The sequence below is a fragment of the Myiozetetes cayanensis genome, unplaced genomic scaffold (assembly GCF_022539395.1).
Source record: "Myiozetetes cayanensis isolate MyiCay16 unplaced genomic scaffold, myiCay2020 scf9, whole genome shotgun sequence".
In the NCBI taxonomy this organism is placed as follows: Eukaryota; Metazoa; Chordata; class Aves; order Passeriformes; family Tyrannidae; genus Myiozetetes; species Myiozetetes cayanensis.
Window position 1 is genome coordinate 19,026,372 of NW_026088185.1, and position 14,642 is coordinate 19,041,013.

Sequence of the window (14,642 nt, forward strand, 5' to 3'; positions counted from 1 at the left end):
TGCTGTGCCAAGAAATGGAGGAAGACACAGCATGTGGATATCTGCCAACCTGACCAACTGTGTGTGTGTGTGTGTGTATTGGCCTTCCCTGCAGCTCCCAATGCTCATCTCTGCCCCTGTAAGAATCTGCACTGCAATATGGATGAGCTGTTCTACTGCTATTGAACCATTGTTTCTTTCTCTGCTGCACACCACCTTACATATGACACTCTCAGTTTGATCTTGGAATATAAATTATTAAGTTTCTGCAAGCTAAAGGTTACCTAGTGATAAGAAACACAGAATGGAGAAAGTTTACTTGTGTTAATAACGTACTTGCTACTGAAGAGAAAAATGAAGAAGGGTTATGTTATTTCTAACAGGACTGAATAATGAGCTGCTTCTCTTCCAGCCCAATTTTTTGGGTTTTGTCCTCTAGGTATGTTTATAACTGTGATAATTTTTTTTATTAATTTCATAATCAATATTTACAAGTGACACTCCAAGAACAGATGTGGAAGTCATTTGCCTAATAATTCAAGCTGCAAACTGTATCTACTTTATTTCAAACGTTGCTTACCTTAAATCAGAGTACAAAAAGAAAACTTACTTGCCTTTATTTAGAGTTCCCTTTACTTTCATCTTCAAACTATTTAGGTGAAAAAGTTGTGTTGGCATCAGCAGCAAAATAACAAAAAGTATTTTCAAAAACTGACAAAAATAAGCAAACAAAGAGTTTCCTCTGCTTTTCAGAGGGTCAGAGGTCAGGAAGTTAAAGAATTGTGCAGAAGCAGAAGTGGACGGTGGTTTTGAGATCTGCTGTACAGTTCTGACAGTCTGAGGTGCTTTCGCTGTAAGGGCTGCAATTCAGATGGGCATTTTACTCAAGTGAAAAATCCAGTGTTTGGCTTCTTGGCCCTGGAACCACTGTATGCTAGCTACAGAAATAAATGTGGCTACAAATGGTTACAAAATAAATTAAAAAGCATAAGAGCTGTTTTCTTAATGCCTTCTGTCAGACCGACTGCTGTACTCGCATACACGTTTCAGGGCAAAGCAGAGAAACGAGCTGCTCATCTGAAGTCCCAACCTGCAGTGGCAGACTGAGTCTATTCACCGGGTGGGAAACTGTGGCTACCTACTCCTCCACCGATGTGAACACTCAGTGCTAAATTTCTGGCTATCATTAGGAAGCTTTGGAAGCATTTTATTTGATTGTTATTACTAGCTGTTGCAAATATTGGAGTAAAGATCAGTAGGTTATAGATTACAGCTTAGAGCTAAGAAGTCCTAAAGTGAGTGCCTAAACAGTGCATGGGCTTTCATTCTGACAGAGAAATGATCTGTATGGAAATAACAAAGATTCATTTTTATTCATTTTTGTCTTATGAACTGTTGGGAAGAATCCAGAGGAGAGATAATACCTTCATTTGGAGTAGTAACATGCTGGAATAAACAGCTACTCACATTGAGGAAACAGCAGTTATTTTACTGCTTTTAGCTCAATGAATTGTGATCTTTTTTTCCTGTGCAAAGAGGTATTAAAATGATGCAAGCTGTAAGTAGAATTTATCCCTTCTACTCAGACCACTATTGAGAGGAATTATCCGGCAGTATTGACCATATTTAGTGAACTAAACAGCATCTATAATGTACCAAATTTCAGAGACTTTGCATATGTCCCCTATGAAAATTTGGAGATGGGAGCATCTGCCCTCAGTCTCCTCGATTTACTGATGTAGTGCTCTCTGTTTTAGTTCAGTGGTTAATTCTTCTTTCACTGAAGGGTTGACTCTAGCAAGAGAAACTGAGTTTCTCCTTCCTAGGACATCAGAAGGAAACAAAGTACAAGATGACTTGAGGAGATGGAGTGGATTTGGCTGATTTTTCCATTAGCAGCTGTAAAAGATGAAGATGACTGTGTGGGAGTGGGACCAGAATTGAGTGCTTTATATTCTTTCTATTCTTTGATATACATAGATGATTTTTCACCAGAGATTCATTTTTAGGGCTGATGTCATAAAGTCAGGTCAGAATTTATGAATCTTTAGGATTTTTTGTAAGGATGATTTGAAAGAAGCAGAGGTTTACAAGGGAGCAGAGCCCTTCAAAAGGGGGTTGTGATAGCTTATGGTCTTAGCTCCAATTCATCACTGCCTTAACCTGCTTCATTAGCAGTTTGAAACACGCTCTCCACACACGTTCTGAATGCTTAGATGAGCACAGTTTTTAGGTGAGAAGACTGAAGTAATTCGTGTAAAGCTAAAATTATATTCTGTTTTTGGCAAACCAAATCTTTTCTGGAGGTGCTGGATGACTTTGTGTGCAAGTACAAGCAAGTTCTGCTCAAATACCTTGAAAAGCAAAGGCATTGAATTACCTTTGGCCAAGTTGCTCCTTAAGAAGATGTCAGAGGTGAATGAATCTGCTCCACCATTTAAATTTCTTTCAGCCTTTCCACTCCCATGCCCTGCACTGCAATTAACTTGTTTTCTTTTCCTCTGGCTCTGCGCTGTGGTGGAGCAGATGATTATCACTGTGACATTATCTCAGATAGCATTATTCTCAAAGCTGTGCTGTGTTCATTGGTATAGATGCTGGGAAAAGACACCAGTTTTGCATGCAGTTGTGCTGTCACTGTGAAAACAATAATGATGCTAAACAAGGAAAACTGGAGTTCCGGCTGGCGTTTAATCGTGATGCACTTTTGGGCATGGGGCTTTATCACGGGAAGTTTGTGGGCTCAGAAGACTCGAGCAGAGCTGACAGTGACTATGACTAAAACACTCTTTCTGTCTTCTATCAAAGGCCCTCTGTAGCAAGAACTGAATTCAGAGAGGAACTAAACTCTGCCTGCCGTTTCCTTCTAAACTCGGTGGTGTTATTGTCTGAGGTCATAGCACTGCCCTCATCAGTGTCCCTATCAGTGAAAAGTCCATGGAGGGCTCATCTCCAAATAGAATTCACTACTGCTCAGGCTGTAAAATCTTCATTTCAAAGGAAAAAGGAAAAATTGTAAAAAATTAGAAGCCATGGGGAGAAAGGCAAGCTGTGGGTTAGAAAACAAAGCTTTTGAACAAGTTTTTAGTCTGAATTTAACTTAATCTCTGAACCAATTGTTCTGTTATTCAGCTGGTGTTGCTATTTAGGGATAATAGTGCACACAATTATTGCCTGGCAAATAAAGTAATTTTATACTAATGCTGATAAAATAATGCTATAATAATTCATTGTGAGTTGTTTTCCAGAGAATGTTTGGTCTCCTCAAGTATAATTGCTTTCCGAGTGCCCTGACTTTAGGTTGTGAGATTGCATTAGTCAAATTTAAACACTCCATTGGATGTCAATGAACTGTGAATATCGTGACCGGGTGGTTATTGACCCAGGTGCAAACAGCCAATGCCCAATTTAAAGATTCAGTTCTGACACGTGGGTTAGAATAATGAAAATACGCTGGGAAATGGTTGGGAGCTTCACTGACTAATTGAACAGGGTCCTTGCAATTTGTCTATGATTCTATGATCTTTCACAGGCAGGGGTGAGTAACAAATCTATCATGTTTAATATTTCAGAGTTAACTGATGAAACTTTCTGAACTGAAAAGTATGTGTATTTATTTTCTTTGGGACAATTTAAGCTAAATGCTGCATTCCCTTTGCAAGTTCATGATTTTTTTTTTAAATTTCAGAGTTTTTGATTTAATGGAACTGTTTCAAGAACAAGACCTTCAAGTTTTATTTTGAAGCAAAATGTCTTTCTGCATATATACTATCATTTATATCTGAGGAACTTAGGTTTAAAGAAACATGAAGAACAGTGCTTGCAGGGCCAATTTTCATTGTTTTTCTCTTTTCCCTTCTTCCCTTTTATATTAAATAAAGAGGTTATTTGAAATAGATTTTAATGGGCTTTGGATCAGGTCCTAATGTTGCTTCATTTACAGGATATGTTCCTTTGTTAACATTTTTCAAGTATTACTTGTGTAAATCTAGATTTTGTGTTCCTTAAAGATTTTTGTTTATCAAAAATCCAGCAGCCATACTGTATTGGGCTAGATTAATTATTTCACTTCAGTGCAGTTTCTGAGGTATTCTCTGCTCCTCGGTTGTATTTTGTACACACGTGGGTACATAGAATGATCTAATGCCCTCTACTATCTCTATAATTTTAAATGCAGACATCAGCAACAGTATTTTTCAATATGTTCTAAGTGATCCCCAGTTAAATATTCAGACACTGAGGAAAGTTATTTTAATAACTTAGTGCAGCATGCTTATCTGCTTTAGTAATCTATTTCAGTAAGCAGTGCCTACTAGACAGGATAGTAGTTGATGTGTTGAGCTTTAATAAAAATAGGAAAAATATTTTTCCTATCAAAAATGTGGGACAGTCATAATTGTATTGGAAAAGTGACATAATTCCAGAAAATTTAGCTCTAGCAAGTCTTTGTAACTGGAATTCTTATCCGAGTCTATCAATTATTGGGGGTTTTTCCCTGCTATTCCTATTTAAAACTATGTCAGCATTCAGGCTTAAAAAATCAGTTACAAAATACACTTCACAGTGCTAAAATACAGAGTAGAATAATAATAGCAGAGTCAAATAACAAGTAGCTGAAAGAGGACAGGCAGAGAGTGACTTTGCTTTGCTTTACTTTTGCTACCTTCATCACTTTACAGTATGACATTACGCATTATCTTTCTGAAGCAGAACTGTAGTGAGGTGGTTTTTTAACCACTTGCACGGCTTTTCACTGGGATCCACACTCAGCAGTATGGTTCGAGTGGTTTATATCATTTAATTTAAGTAGGTTTATGCTTCTGTGAGTCATGCAGTATTTTAAAGCTGCTAAAAAGTGTTTGCAAATACCACCCTTAGAGTTTGGATTTCTTTTGATAGCAGAACAGGTAGGAACATTGCATCTTTACTCCAGCAGAACACATATCCAAAATCCAGGTGGCATTTCCAATTATACCAATTTCAGTGCAATCAGCAGTTTGTGTAGCAGCTCAGCTGCAGTGTGAAGCAGTCAGTACTAGACAGAGATGCAAATGATATGCCTTCATGTTTAATAACTAATTGCTACGAAAATTACTGTTGTGGCAAACTATTTTTTTTTTTTGCCGTAGAAAATATGAGAATATGGTTGCAGTTGGTACCTGCTGGGTATTATTAATTCAATAAATAAAGCTTAACTACTTGCACAAAAAATTTGAAAAGCTTTAACAAAGATACAAAGGTGATTTCTTATTTTTCTTACACTGATGGCTTTCTGAGAAAGCTATTAATTTGTGGGGGTTTTTAACTGTGTCCTTCATAAAAACCTATACTTAAGGTTAAAAAAACCTGGCTAACCTTAGGACAATTGCATATTTAAGTTGTGTTTTCCTTAGAATCATGTCACTGTGAAAGGCTCCCCAGTCTGTCAAACTTCCTTGTAAATGGAACAAAAAGTCAGATCTCCAGTTTCAACCACACAACTGAATTGACATGTAAACAAAAATTGTCTTGAGAATGTGATCACTGACGAAATTGCCAAACATGAGCTGGCTGAGAATCTTTTCTTCCTAAGGAACTTCTAGAACTTAGGGTGATTTGAATAGATTTCGGAGATCTTCTATTTGAGACTATTTCACTTAATCCAACATAGCAAAAGGCAGAAAAGGGGAGAATAAGTTCTGTATTTTCACTAAAGAAGTGAGTGAATATTCTTTTCCCGCTTGGAGAAAATTATCACTCTCATCTTCAGTGAAAACATAACCTGAAGGGACTTGAAGCTCTCAGGTGGATATGCTTGCTCTTTTGGGAAAGCTACCTTTATTTTAATATAAACTGAATAATGTAATCTGGAAATTAAGCCCTTTTCCATATGTTTGATACAAATCCAGCTGAAGTGAAATTTAATGAATTGTATATAGATCCCATGTGAAGCAGCAATACCTAGATGATGTTTTCCTTCATTTCTGGTCAGAAGCAGAAACAGAACTTGGAAATTTGCACATGGTAGAGACTGCAACTTAGGAAATACCATAACTTTTTCAGCTCATTTGCATCTGTCTCAGAGAATGGAGAAATTATGACTAAAATTGTAAATTTTTCATTTGTATGTGGGGATTAATTAAAAGCTCCTGTGATTTTATGTTCTAACTATTTTAGTCCTGGTCATACATTTTGCTATTACAGTGGTTCTTTGGCTTTGCACAAGTACTTAAGAAGAGAATTTGGGTCACAATTTAGGGAGTCACAAAATGCGAGGGGGTCAGAATTTACTGACAGATGGATAGATTGTCTCTGCTCATGAGCAACTTTTAGACAAGAAAAACTACACCCATAGAGTAGCGATCAATGAACCAGTGTCCAAATGAATGGGGGTGCTAAATGAAGATCTGCAGAGGTCTGTCTTGTTTATGGTATGATCCAGTAATATTGATATTTGTGTGGATTACACAATGGAGAATATCCTTGTCAAATTCAATCATGACATAAAGATAGGACAGACTGCATGTATGTTCTGCATATGTTCTTGAAGAATGGGATTAGAAATCAAAATCCCCTTAACAGGTAAAATGGGCTGAAGAATGCAAGGTGCAATTAAATATGGACAATATCAGGCAGGATTAATCAAATGTGAAAATCTAGTTTGGAAAGCAACTGACTCTGTAGCAAATTATTTGCAAAAATTTAGGGCTATGGTGGATTACTGGAATGTAAATCAACAATGTGGTAGTTCTCTTAAAAACCCAAATGTCATACTGGGTTGCGTGAACAGGAATATAATCTATGACATGTGAAATAATCTTTCTCCTTTGTCCAGTATTGGTAAGACTGGTGCTGTAGTGCTATTATGCACTCATCACTTCATTAAAGATGTGCTAGAATCCAGAGGAGACCAGTGGAAATTATCAGATGTTTAAGAAATATACCCTTCCAAGGAAAATTGAATGAGTTGCTTTCTTCATCTGAAGAAGGGGGTGTTCCAGTATTATTAAAATAAATACAGCCTACTTACAAAGTGAAAAGGAATACTACCTTTCATCTCCTTGGTGGATTGCACAAGAAGTAAGATATTCAGATTATACATTAGGAAAAAAGTATGTTAGCAAGAAGGATACTGAAGCGCTAATTGCGACGGGAGAGCTTCAGGCATCTTTGATAAATATTAGTTAAAATGAAATAAGAATAATTGAATTTTGCATTAGATGCTTAGAATTATTTAAGAGAGTTTGGTCTTTCCAGTCTTAGTGAAGTTTTAGTGATGTGCCAAGAGATGTACACATAAAATTAAAAAATTCAGGGGAAAAGGGTAAAAAGAGAAGGGTTTGGTTGAGAGTCAGCAGTTCTTGAAAGCCAAGTTGGAGAGAAAATTAAAGAAAATGAAAGGCTGGGAAAATTATGGGAAATGAAATCATTAAAAGTTACATATGCACCCTGAATCACTGGACTAGATCCTTATGTTGCTCTACTTTGATCTAGGAACGAGTGTATTTCCTTCATCCTTGGGTTATTTCAAAGCCAATCTGCTTCTCAGTCCTTCCCACTTATAAGGAACTGCCCAGCTGTATCTAATCACACAGCTGTTGCCAGTATGGAGGAGTTTGGTAGTTTTAATGCCATTAAAAGGAAATAAGTGGTTCCTTTAGAGGGCTCAATAGGTAGAAACCCAGCTGGCTGGGAAGTCAGGTGGTGTAACACAAGTAACCTGGAAATGCATCTTTCACACAGAAGCCTCGCTATCTGAACGCGTTGCAATATGCTTGGAATGAGAGGTTTGTACAGAAGTATAACCATGCAAATGTTGATGTTTAAAGACTGCAAGCAGGTATTGTAACTATGTTTTGGGACACATTACATTAAACAAAAATGTGGATGAGATGACTTTGGTTATGAAAGGGCATCTTTTGGGGAAGGCTTCGGCAGCGCCTTTCCCTGGGCACCATCTCGGATGCCAGGCCTAACTGCCTCACATAAGTGCTTCTTTAACAAAAAAGTACTAACTTTGTCTTCTTATTTCTTCTCATGTATGACATCTCAGCATGTCAATGTGACTAGTTAGGAATAAAACTGTCCAGAGGAGCAGGTCTGGTAGCCAAGAGCTGTGGGAGTGCAGCTGTGGTGGTGATGATGCAGATATCGGTGTGGCTCTGGGGCCTTCCCCCAACCACACTTGTCCCCCAGTTGTCCCTTGTCACTGTTGTGCTGGCTGCTGACACTGGGACAGCACGAGGCAGAGGCAGGTCTCCTGCCTGCCTCTCCCTTATAAGTGAGGCAGGACCTGTCATGTTAATATCTCAATGTGTTGCCTACAGATGTCACCCACACAAAGGCAGTAGTTTATTTAATGGAGCCATTAATGGGCACAGGGCTCTTTGCAGTGACTGACAAGCCCTGGGAGCAGCCTCTGCTCAAGGCAGGAGGCACTGAAGCCTGTCAGAGGCTTTGCACTCAGGGGTAAGTTGGGTCCTCCTCTCTGAGGTGTTTTTCTACTCTGTAGTTTCACTGAGTCTGTCACAGCTATTCTGTTATAACTTGTGCTGTAATCAGTGCTGTAATCCCAAGCATTGTCCTGGGATCATGAGGGCAAAACTGAGGTAAGTAGAAGTTTAACATAATATTGTTTTATGTTTGCAGACAAACGTATGCTGATATTCTTCCTCTCTCTCTCACCGTCTCTTTTCAGGACTTCTGATTGAAGTAAATAATCATCATGTCTGACCCAGTTGTTCTACGTAGCATCAAGAGATTGGGAGAGGATAACTATGCTTTTGAATTGGATGGTAAATGTAAGAAGTTTATTCTTCAGTCACCTCCTTATTTTATAAAGCATGTGAAATAGATGGTGGGTGGCCTAAGTGAAGCAAATATAGTCTACAGAATACAAAGAAAATTGTCTGTGGAATAGATGTAGAGTTATGTGGTATCTGCTGTTATGGGTATGCTACCTGCAAAACAACTTCTCTGTAAAAAACTGTGCATAAAAATCCCTACTCAGGAACAATATTTAGCTATCAGCTAACAATTTCAAGGTATCTACATAGGTTTTTATGCTAAGCTCTTTGGTGCACAAGTAAAAGGCTTTTATTGTGAAAAAGAAATAAAAAGTACTGTCTTCCATAGTTTCTTTCAGCAAATACTTGTATTTGTAGTCATACTTAAATTAGGCAGAATTCTTATAAACTAATGCTAAGTGAGATCTGCGTTCCTTTTCCTCATCAGAACTTGTCCTCCTTTTTTCCATTTTTCTTTTGCAGTGTCCATTTTTCCATTTTACCAGTCCAAATGCAGCAAGAGTTAAGGACAAACATAAAGAGAAACTGCTAAATATTTTCAGTTCTGTTTATATGACTTGATATGAGCTATCAAAAAAGAAGGTGTTAACTATTTATACAGATTGTGAAGTTCAAAGGAAAGCAAAACAGTAGCCCATAGTGGAAGATAAATTGCAATGAAGTGCAAGGTACTTGCTCCTCAAATAGAGTAAAAAGTGTTCTCAAAAGCATTCCAGCACTCAGATATCACCAGATTCCCTGAGCATACATGCATTTTGTATTTTCAAGTTCCCTGACAGCTGCAGCCTAATCCTGGAAGTGTTTAAGCTCTCATTAAAAACATTCTCCTAGGACCAAGTGAAAAGCTTCAGACCATGCATGAAATAGCTTGTGTTCTAAATGAGGGCTTTACTGGGATTTACAAATGTGACAATCAACCCCATTTCCGCCTGCTTCATTGTAAAAATAGGTGTTCTTGAGTCATCTCTGAACAAAACAGCTTGAGGAGGAGGGATGCTCTCTTATCTTGGTTCTCTTTTAAATAATCAGATGTATTGTTAGAACAATCAAGCTGGAAAGTAATAGAGAGCATGCAGTTTTATTTCCCTTGAAATAATTTATGACAAATCACCTCCAGGAAACTGAAGACTCATGTTGAAAGGCAGTCCCTCTCTGCTGGAACTATTTTTCACCAACAAAAATAAAACAAAGCAAGTCATACTAGACTGAGATAAAAGGATTTTTTTCCCTTTCCTAGAGGTCAGGTTTAAGGCAGTCCAGCCTCAGCCTTTTCCATTCCTTGGGAACCATGCTGCTGCCTTTTGTTAAAAGTTTCAGCACCCAGCATAATTCTTCACATACCCAAGTAGACAATGAAATTTCAGAAAATCACATACTTTTTCAAGACCTTATGGCTGATTTTTAATGAAAGCCCTCTTCAAGCCTCTCTCTGTGCTATATAACAGCAGTGTCCCAGTTATAACTCGATCTGCCATGTCTATTGCTGTTTTGAAAACGTTATAGCTGAAGTCTGTATTTCAAATCTATTATCATTCATTGTTGGGGTTTGGGATTTCCTTCCAATATTTATCTGTAATAGGATGTCTCATAGGACTGCTGTGGGCACAACAATAGAGTCTGAACACGTTTGGAATATTCAATCTGAGTTTATACCAAGCCTTGATTGTGGTTATCTTGGTAGAGATTGAGTGATACCTGCAAACATAAAAGCAGCTGTTCCATTAGAAGACAGTACATGTGCTTTTTTTTGCTCTGACATTAGAAACTGAATAAGAGTTTCATGTACAGAAGGTGTTATGTTCCCACCTTCTGTCTCTCCGTGTTAGCCAGATAATTTCTTTGATTTTTAACAATCCTCATCAAATATCTTTCACTTTGCTGTGATTATTCTCCTAGACCAAATAATCTTCTATTCAGCAGAATCCAAAGTCTGTTTTTGTAAGGAACTTCAAATCTATTGTTATGGCTGATAAGAGTGTAGGAACTTGTTCTTATAATCAAAGGTGGCACGTTAGATTCTGCAGCTCATTTTGAAGTCTCCAACACAGCAGCAGCAATCTCAGCTTCATGACTGTGAAAAGAGCCTATGTTAATATTTTCTGGCATATCTTGTTCTCTCCCCAGTGTATATTGATACCCCAGCACACTGCTCTGCACCTTGCTGGAATGAGCAGCTGCCTGTGCTTGTAGCACTGCAGATCTCCCCACTCACCTCACCTGCTGTGTTTCATTTTGTTTTTAAACCCTCTTGCCTAGGCTACCAACCAGCAGCAGTTTCAATGAAGGGGGCATTGTGGGTTCCAGTATGGGTGGAGAGGTGGGCAGGGATGATGAGAAAAAGGGAGTGAATAGGTTAAGGGGATATATGCTGCTTCTGAGACAGAAAACTGTCTCTTCCAGACACTTACTTTGAACTCCCAGTTTGCTGAGATTTATCTTGCTGGTTTGTGGAGTTGCTTTTTGTCTGCTAGTTTATTTTACATACTTGTTGCTTTTACTTGTTGCTTTTACTTGTTATGGGATTTTGACAAAAGACTTTCTACTGGGACCAAAGCTATTCCTCTTTTTACAATTGGGATGGTTTTTTGGCCTATCAAGTGAGTTTGCCTCTGATTTCTCAGGTTTTTTGTTACCATTTGCAAGTAACAAAGGGAGCAGAATAAAACCAATAGACTGCTTGTTAAGTAAAGCAACATAAAGTTATCTTATTAACCCCAGAAAGGAGATGTAATCAGCTATTCCCTCAGTTACAAACTCAGACTGTTTCCATCTAACATTGTGTTCTTGGGAAATGCAAAGTCCTGGAGATAGTGGAAAAGTCTTCTTTCCCTAGGTAGAAAAATGAGAGGCAAAATTTGTGGTTTCAGTGACTTTCTTTGCATCCTCCACAAACTGTGAAGCAAAGTGCTGCTGTGTTTACTCTGTGAGATGGACCTGTGGATGCTCAGTGATGTGTTACTAGATGTGAAGAAAGGAAGGCAGTGCTTGAAAAGCAAACCATGGTTCTGAACCTGATGTTGAACTGGCAAATGCATCATAAATTAGCAAAGTGCATATGCTCAGTGCCCTTAGATTATCCGAATTGTGATGTAGTTATAAAACTAGCTCTTTATTTATTGTCACCTCAAGTGATGTACAGCAAATATTTTCTACATCAGACCTTATGATGACATTTTCTGGGGCCTCTGACAACACAAGTTGTACTTCAGGCATGATGTCTTTCACAACACTTTTTGAAAGGGAGCTAAATCCAGACCTTTTCTGGGGACCAAGGAATTGCCCTATGGCATAATTATGTCTTGCAGTATAATTCCATTTCTCTAAGCTGTGGTTCCCTAGACAATGCCCCAAGAGTAGACATCAGTGTGACAGGTTCATTGTATCCCCTAGGGCCACGACTGCCCCTCTTCCACAGGATTTGCAGTCTCTAAGTTATTGGAAGGCAAGACTGAAGAGCTCCCAATCCTCCTTTCAGGAAGCATGCACGGAATGACATTAGAATGACAGTCCTTGGTGAGATCATGCCCAAGAGAACTAGCTGAATATTGGCCAGCAGTTTGCAATGAAAAGGAGTTGACTTTTGACAAATGTCCTGAATAATGTATTTAGTGTTAACCATGTCCCTGATTTCTATATGCTTTATTGGGAATATGATGTTTATAACTTAGGAATGATCAGGTACCATGGGGTTCTAGGGTTTATATTTCACCTGTCTACAGAAGATTATGTACTTTAACAATAATTATTAACTAGACTGTGCATTTATTTTCCCTAACAGGTAACAGCTTGAAGAAATCAGAGTAAGTCATGTACACGAACGGAACAATCAATATTTCTAGGAATATTCAAAGAAGTTAATGTCATCGGATCAAATTGCCAAACTGACAAAATATATGACTTTTTTTAAAAAAGCTGTTCTCTTGCAGCTAAACTGCTTTATTTGATTCAACTGGAACAGGTAGACCAATGCAGTCTTAGAAAACCTTTAAAAACAAAAATACCAGCAAAATATGGTCTTCCTTTTGAAAATGTTTTTGATATTCAAATTTATCTTTCTTCAGTGCTTTTAGTTTGAGAAATGAGTTTTTAAGGAATTTTAATCAATCTTGATTAATTTCTCCTAAAGCTTAACTGTGAGGTTTTAAAACAAAAAGAATTTGCTCACTTCATTTGAGCTCAGATATTAAGATTTAAACGTAGAATTCTGGATAGTTAAAATATGAAATGATTTAGAGAATTTGACCTTCAGCTATAATCGGAGATCTAAATGGTGTTAAGAGCCTGCTCTTTCCTAGACCTTTGTACAACTCTGTAGCAGGCTGGACAACCTAATGGGTGCTATAATTTGAGCCAGCTCTTTCTGGCACAGTGCACAAAGTCTGAGAACTACTTCTAAAATGTAGAAGCCAGAGCATCTCTTAAGTTTTGTCTTTGTCAGGTTGCCCATCTAAGAGAGCACCAGCCGTGTCTTCCCACTTATCTTCAAACCCAAGTTCTCTTGGACTTTTACACGTGGCACACATATGGGCCCTACATACCTGAAGGAAAGCTTCCTTCAGGCTCTCCAGGATTTGGTTTCTAAATGCAGTTGATGACAAATATAGCTTGAATTAATCTGTTTCATTAAAAACCAAATAAAAACAAATGAAACAAATAAAACCCAAACGAAAAGAACCCACCACAAATAGAATATCCCTTCTCATTCATCACTGAATTCATCACAGCAGATGATGACTACTTGCTATGTATGGATCCCATCCATAACAGTGCAACTAGTCCTTTTGATTTCAATGATTACAATAATGTGAGCACTGAGGAAAAAACCAACAGCAAACCCAACTATGACAGGGTAAGAGATTCTGCTGCACTATGGCAATGTGAACATACAGGCAATATAAGAAGGAATGGGAACAGGACCTTTGTCTCTCTTAAAGAGAGGTTTAGCCAACAATTTGAATGGTAGGTTTTTCTCTCACTGACCTCAGGAAACCCACAATCCACATCATAGCAACAGTGCTTTGAGGAGCTGTTTATGAAACAAAGTATAAACCTGGGCAAAATGTTTCAATAAAATATAATTTCAGAGAAGTAACCAAGAGACTAAAAGTAATAAGGTAAAATCTTATCCTTTTTGCCAGGAATTTCTACACATATGAAGAACCTTTTATAGAGAAGAAAAGTGAAAAGTGAGTGAAGTTCAATTCTTTATATTTGTGTATAGAACAAAATATGTTCTCAAATAAGTTAATAATTTTATGTTTTCTGTTCTGAAAGGTCATCAAAGAAGAAAGAAAACAGTGCTCGTGTTGGCTTCTTTCGTCTGGTAATGAAAACAATGGCTTTAAATATTTGATGTGTATAGTGCTGTGCAGAATAAGTGACAGAAACCAATATAGTTGTTCTGGGGAATAGCTGTGACTAAGCCAAACTTTTAGGGATTAAATATTTTGGCTGAAATCCTGCCAGTAAATGCAATGGGAATTTATTAGAACCCTTTGTCATCTTGTCAGTTTGGTATCAATAATCGATGTTTATGTCAAAATTGCCTATTAAACACATTATATTAAACCTACACGTAGATACGTGGAAATGAGATAAGATGCAAAACAGGGATCTAGGTGACCTTGGTTCATTCTTATTTCTGCCAAAAATTTGCTGTGTGATATTTGGCAGATAATTTAGCTCCCTTGTAATTGCTCCATGGGTACTAGAAGATTTGTAGCTATAAAAACTTGTGGATGCACAATAACATAAAGTATGTCTAGCCTTTGATGTAATTCCATAGGGTGCACATATATTTTAAAATTAATGTAGTCAAGAGATGTCCAACCCTGCAGCTGCAGCATGCAGCTAAGAGGTCTTATTACTTCTGTTTTG

General features: G+C 37.8%; 1 protein-coding gene across 1 annotated transcript in view; it reads left to right on the forward strand.

The window, feature by feature from the left end:
* The first annotated feature begins 3,384 nt into the window (after positions 1-3,384).
* ABCB11 (ATP binding cassette subfamily B member 11) overlaps positions 3,385-14,642 on the forward strand; it is a 45,556-nt gene continuing 34,298 nt past the window's right edge. The window contains 5 exon segments of the mRNA XM_050339591.1: positions 3,385-3,517; positions 8,657-8,753; positions 12,544-12,565; positions 13,904-13,951; positions 14,040-14,088. Of these exon segments, the coding sequence (XP_050195548.1) occupies positions 8,684-8,753; positions 12,544-12,565; positions 13,904-13,951; positions 14,040-14,088 (189 nt within the window). The 5' untranslated portion in view covers positions 3,385-3,517; positions 8,657-8,683.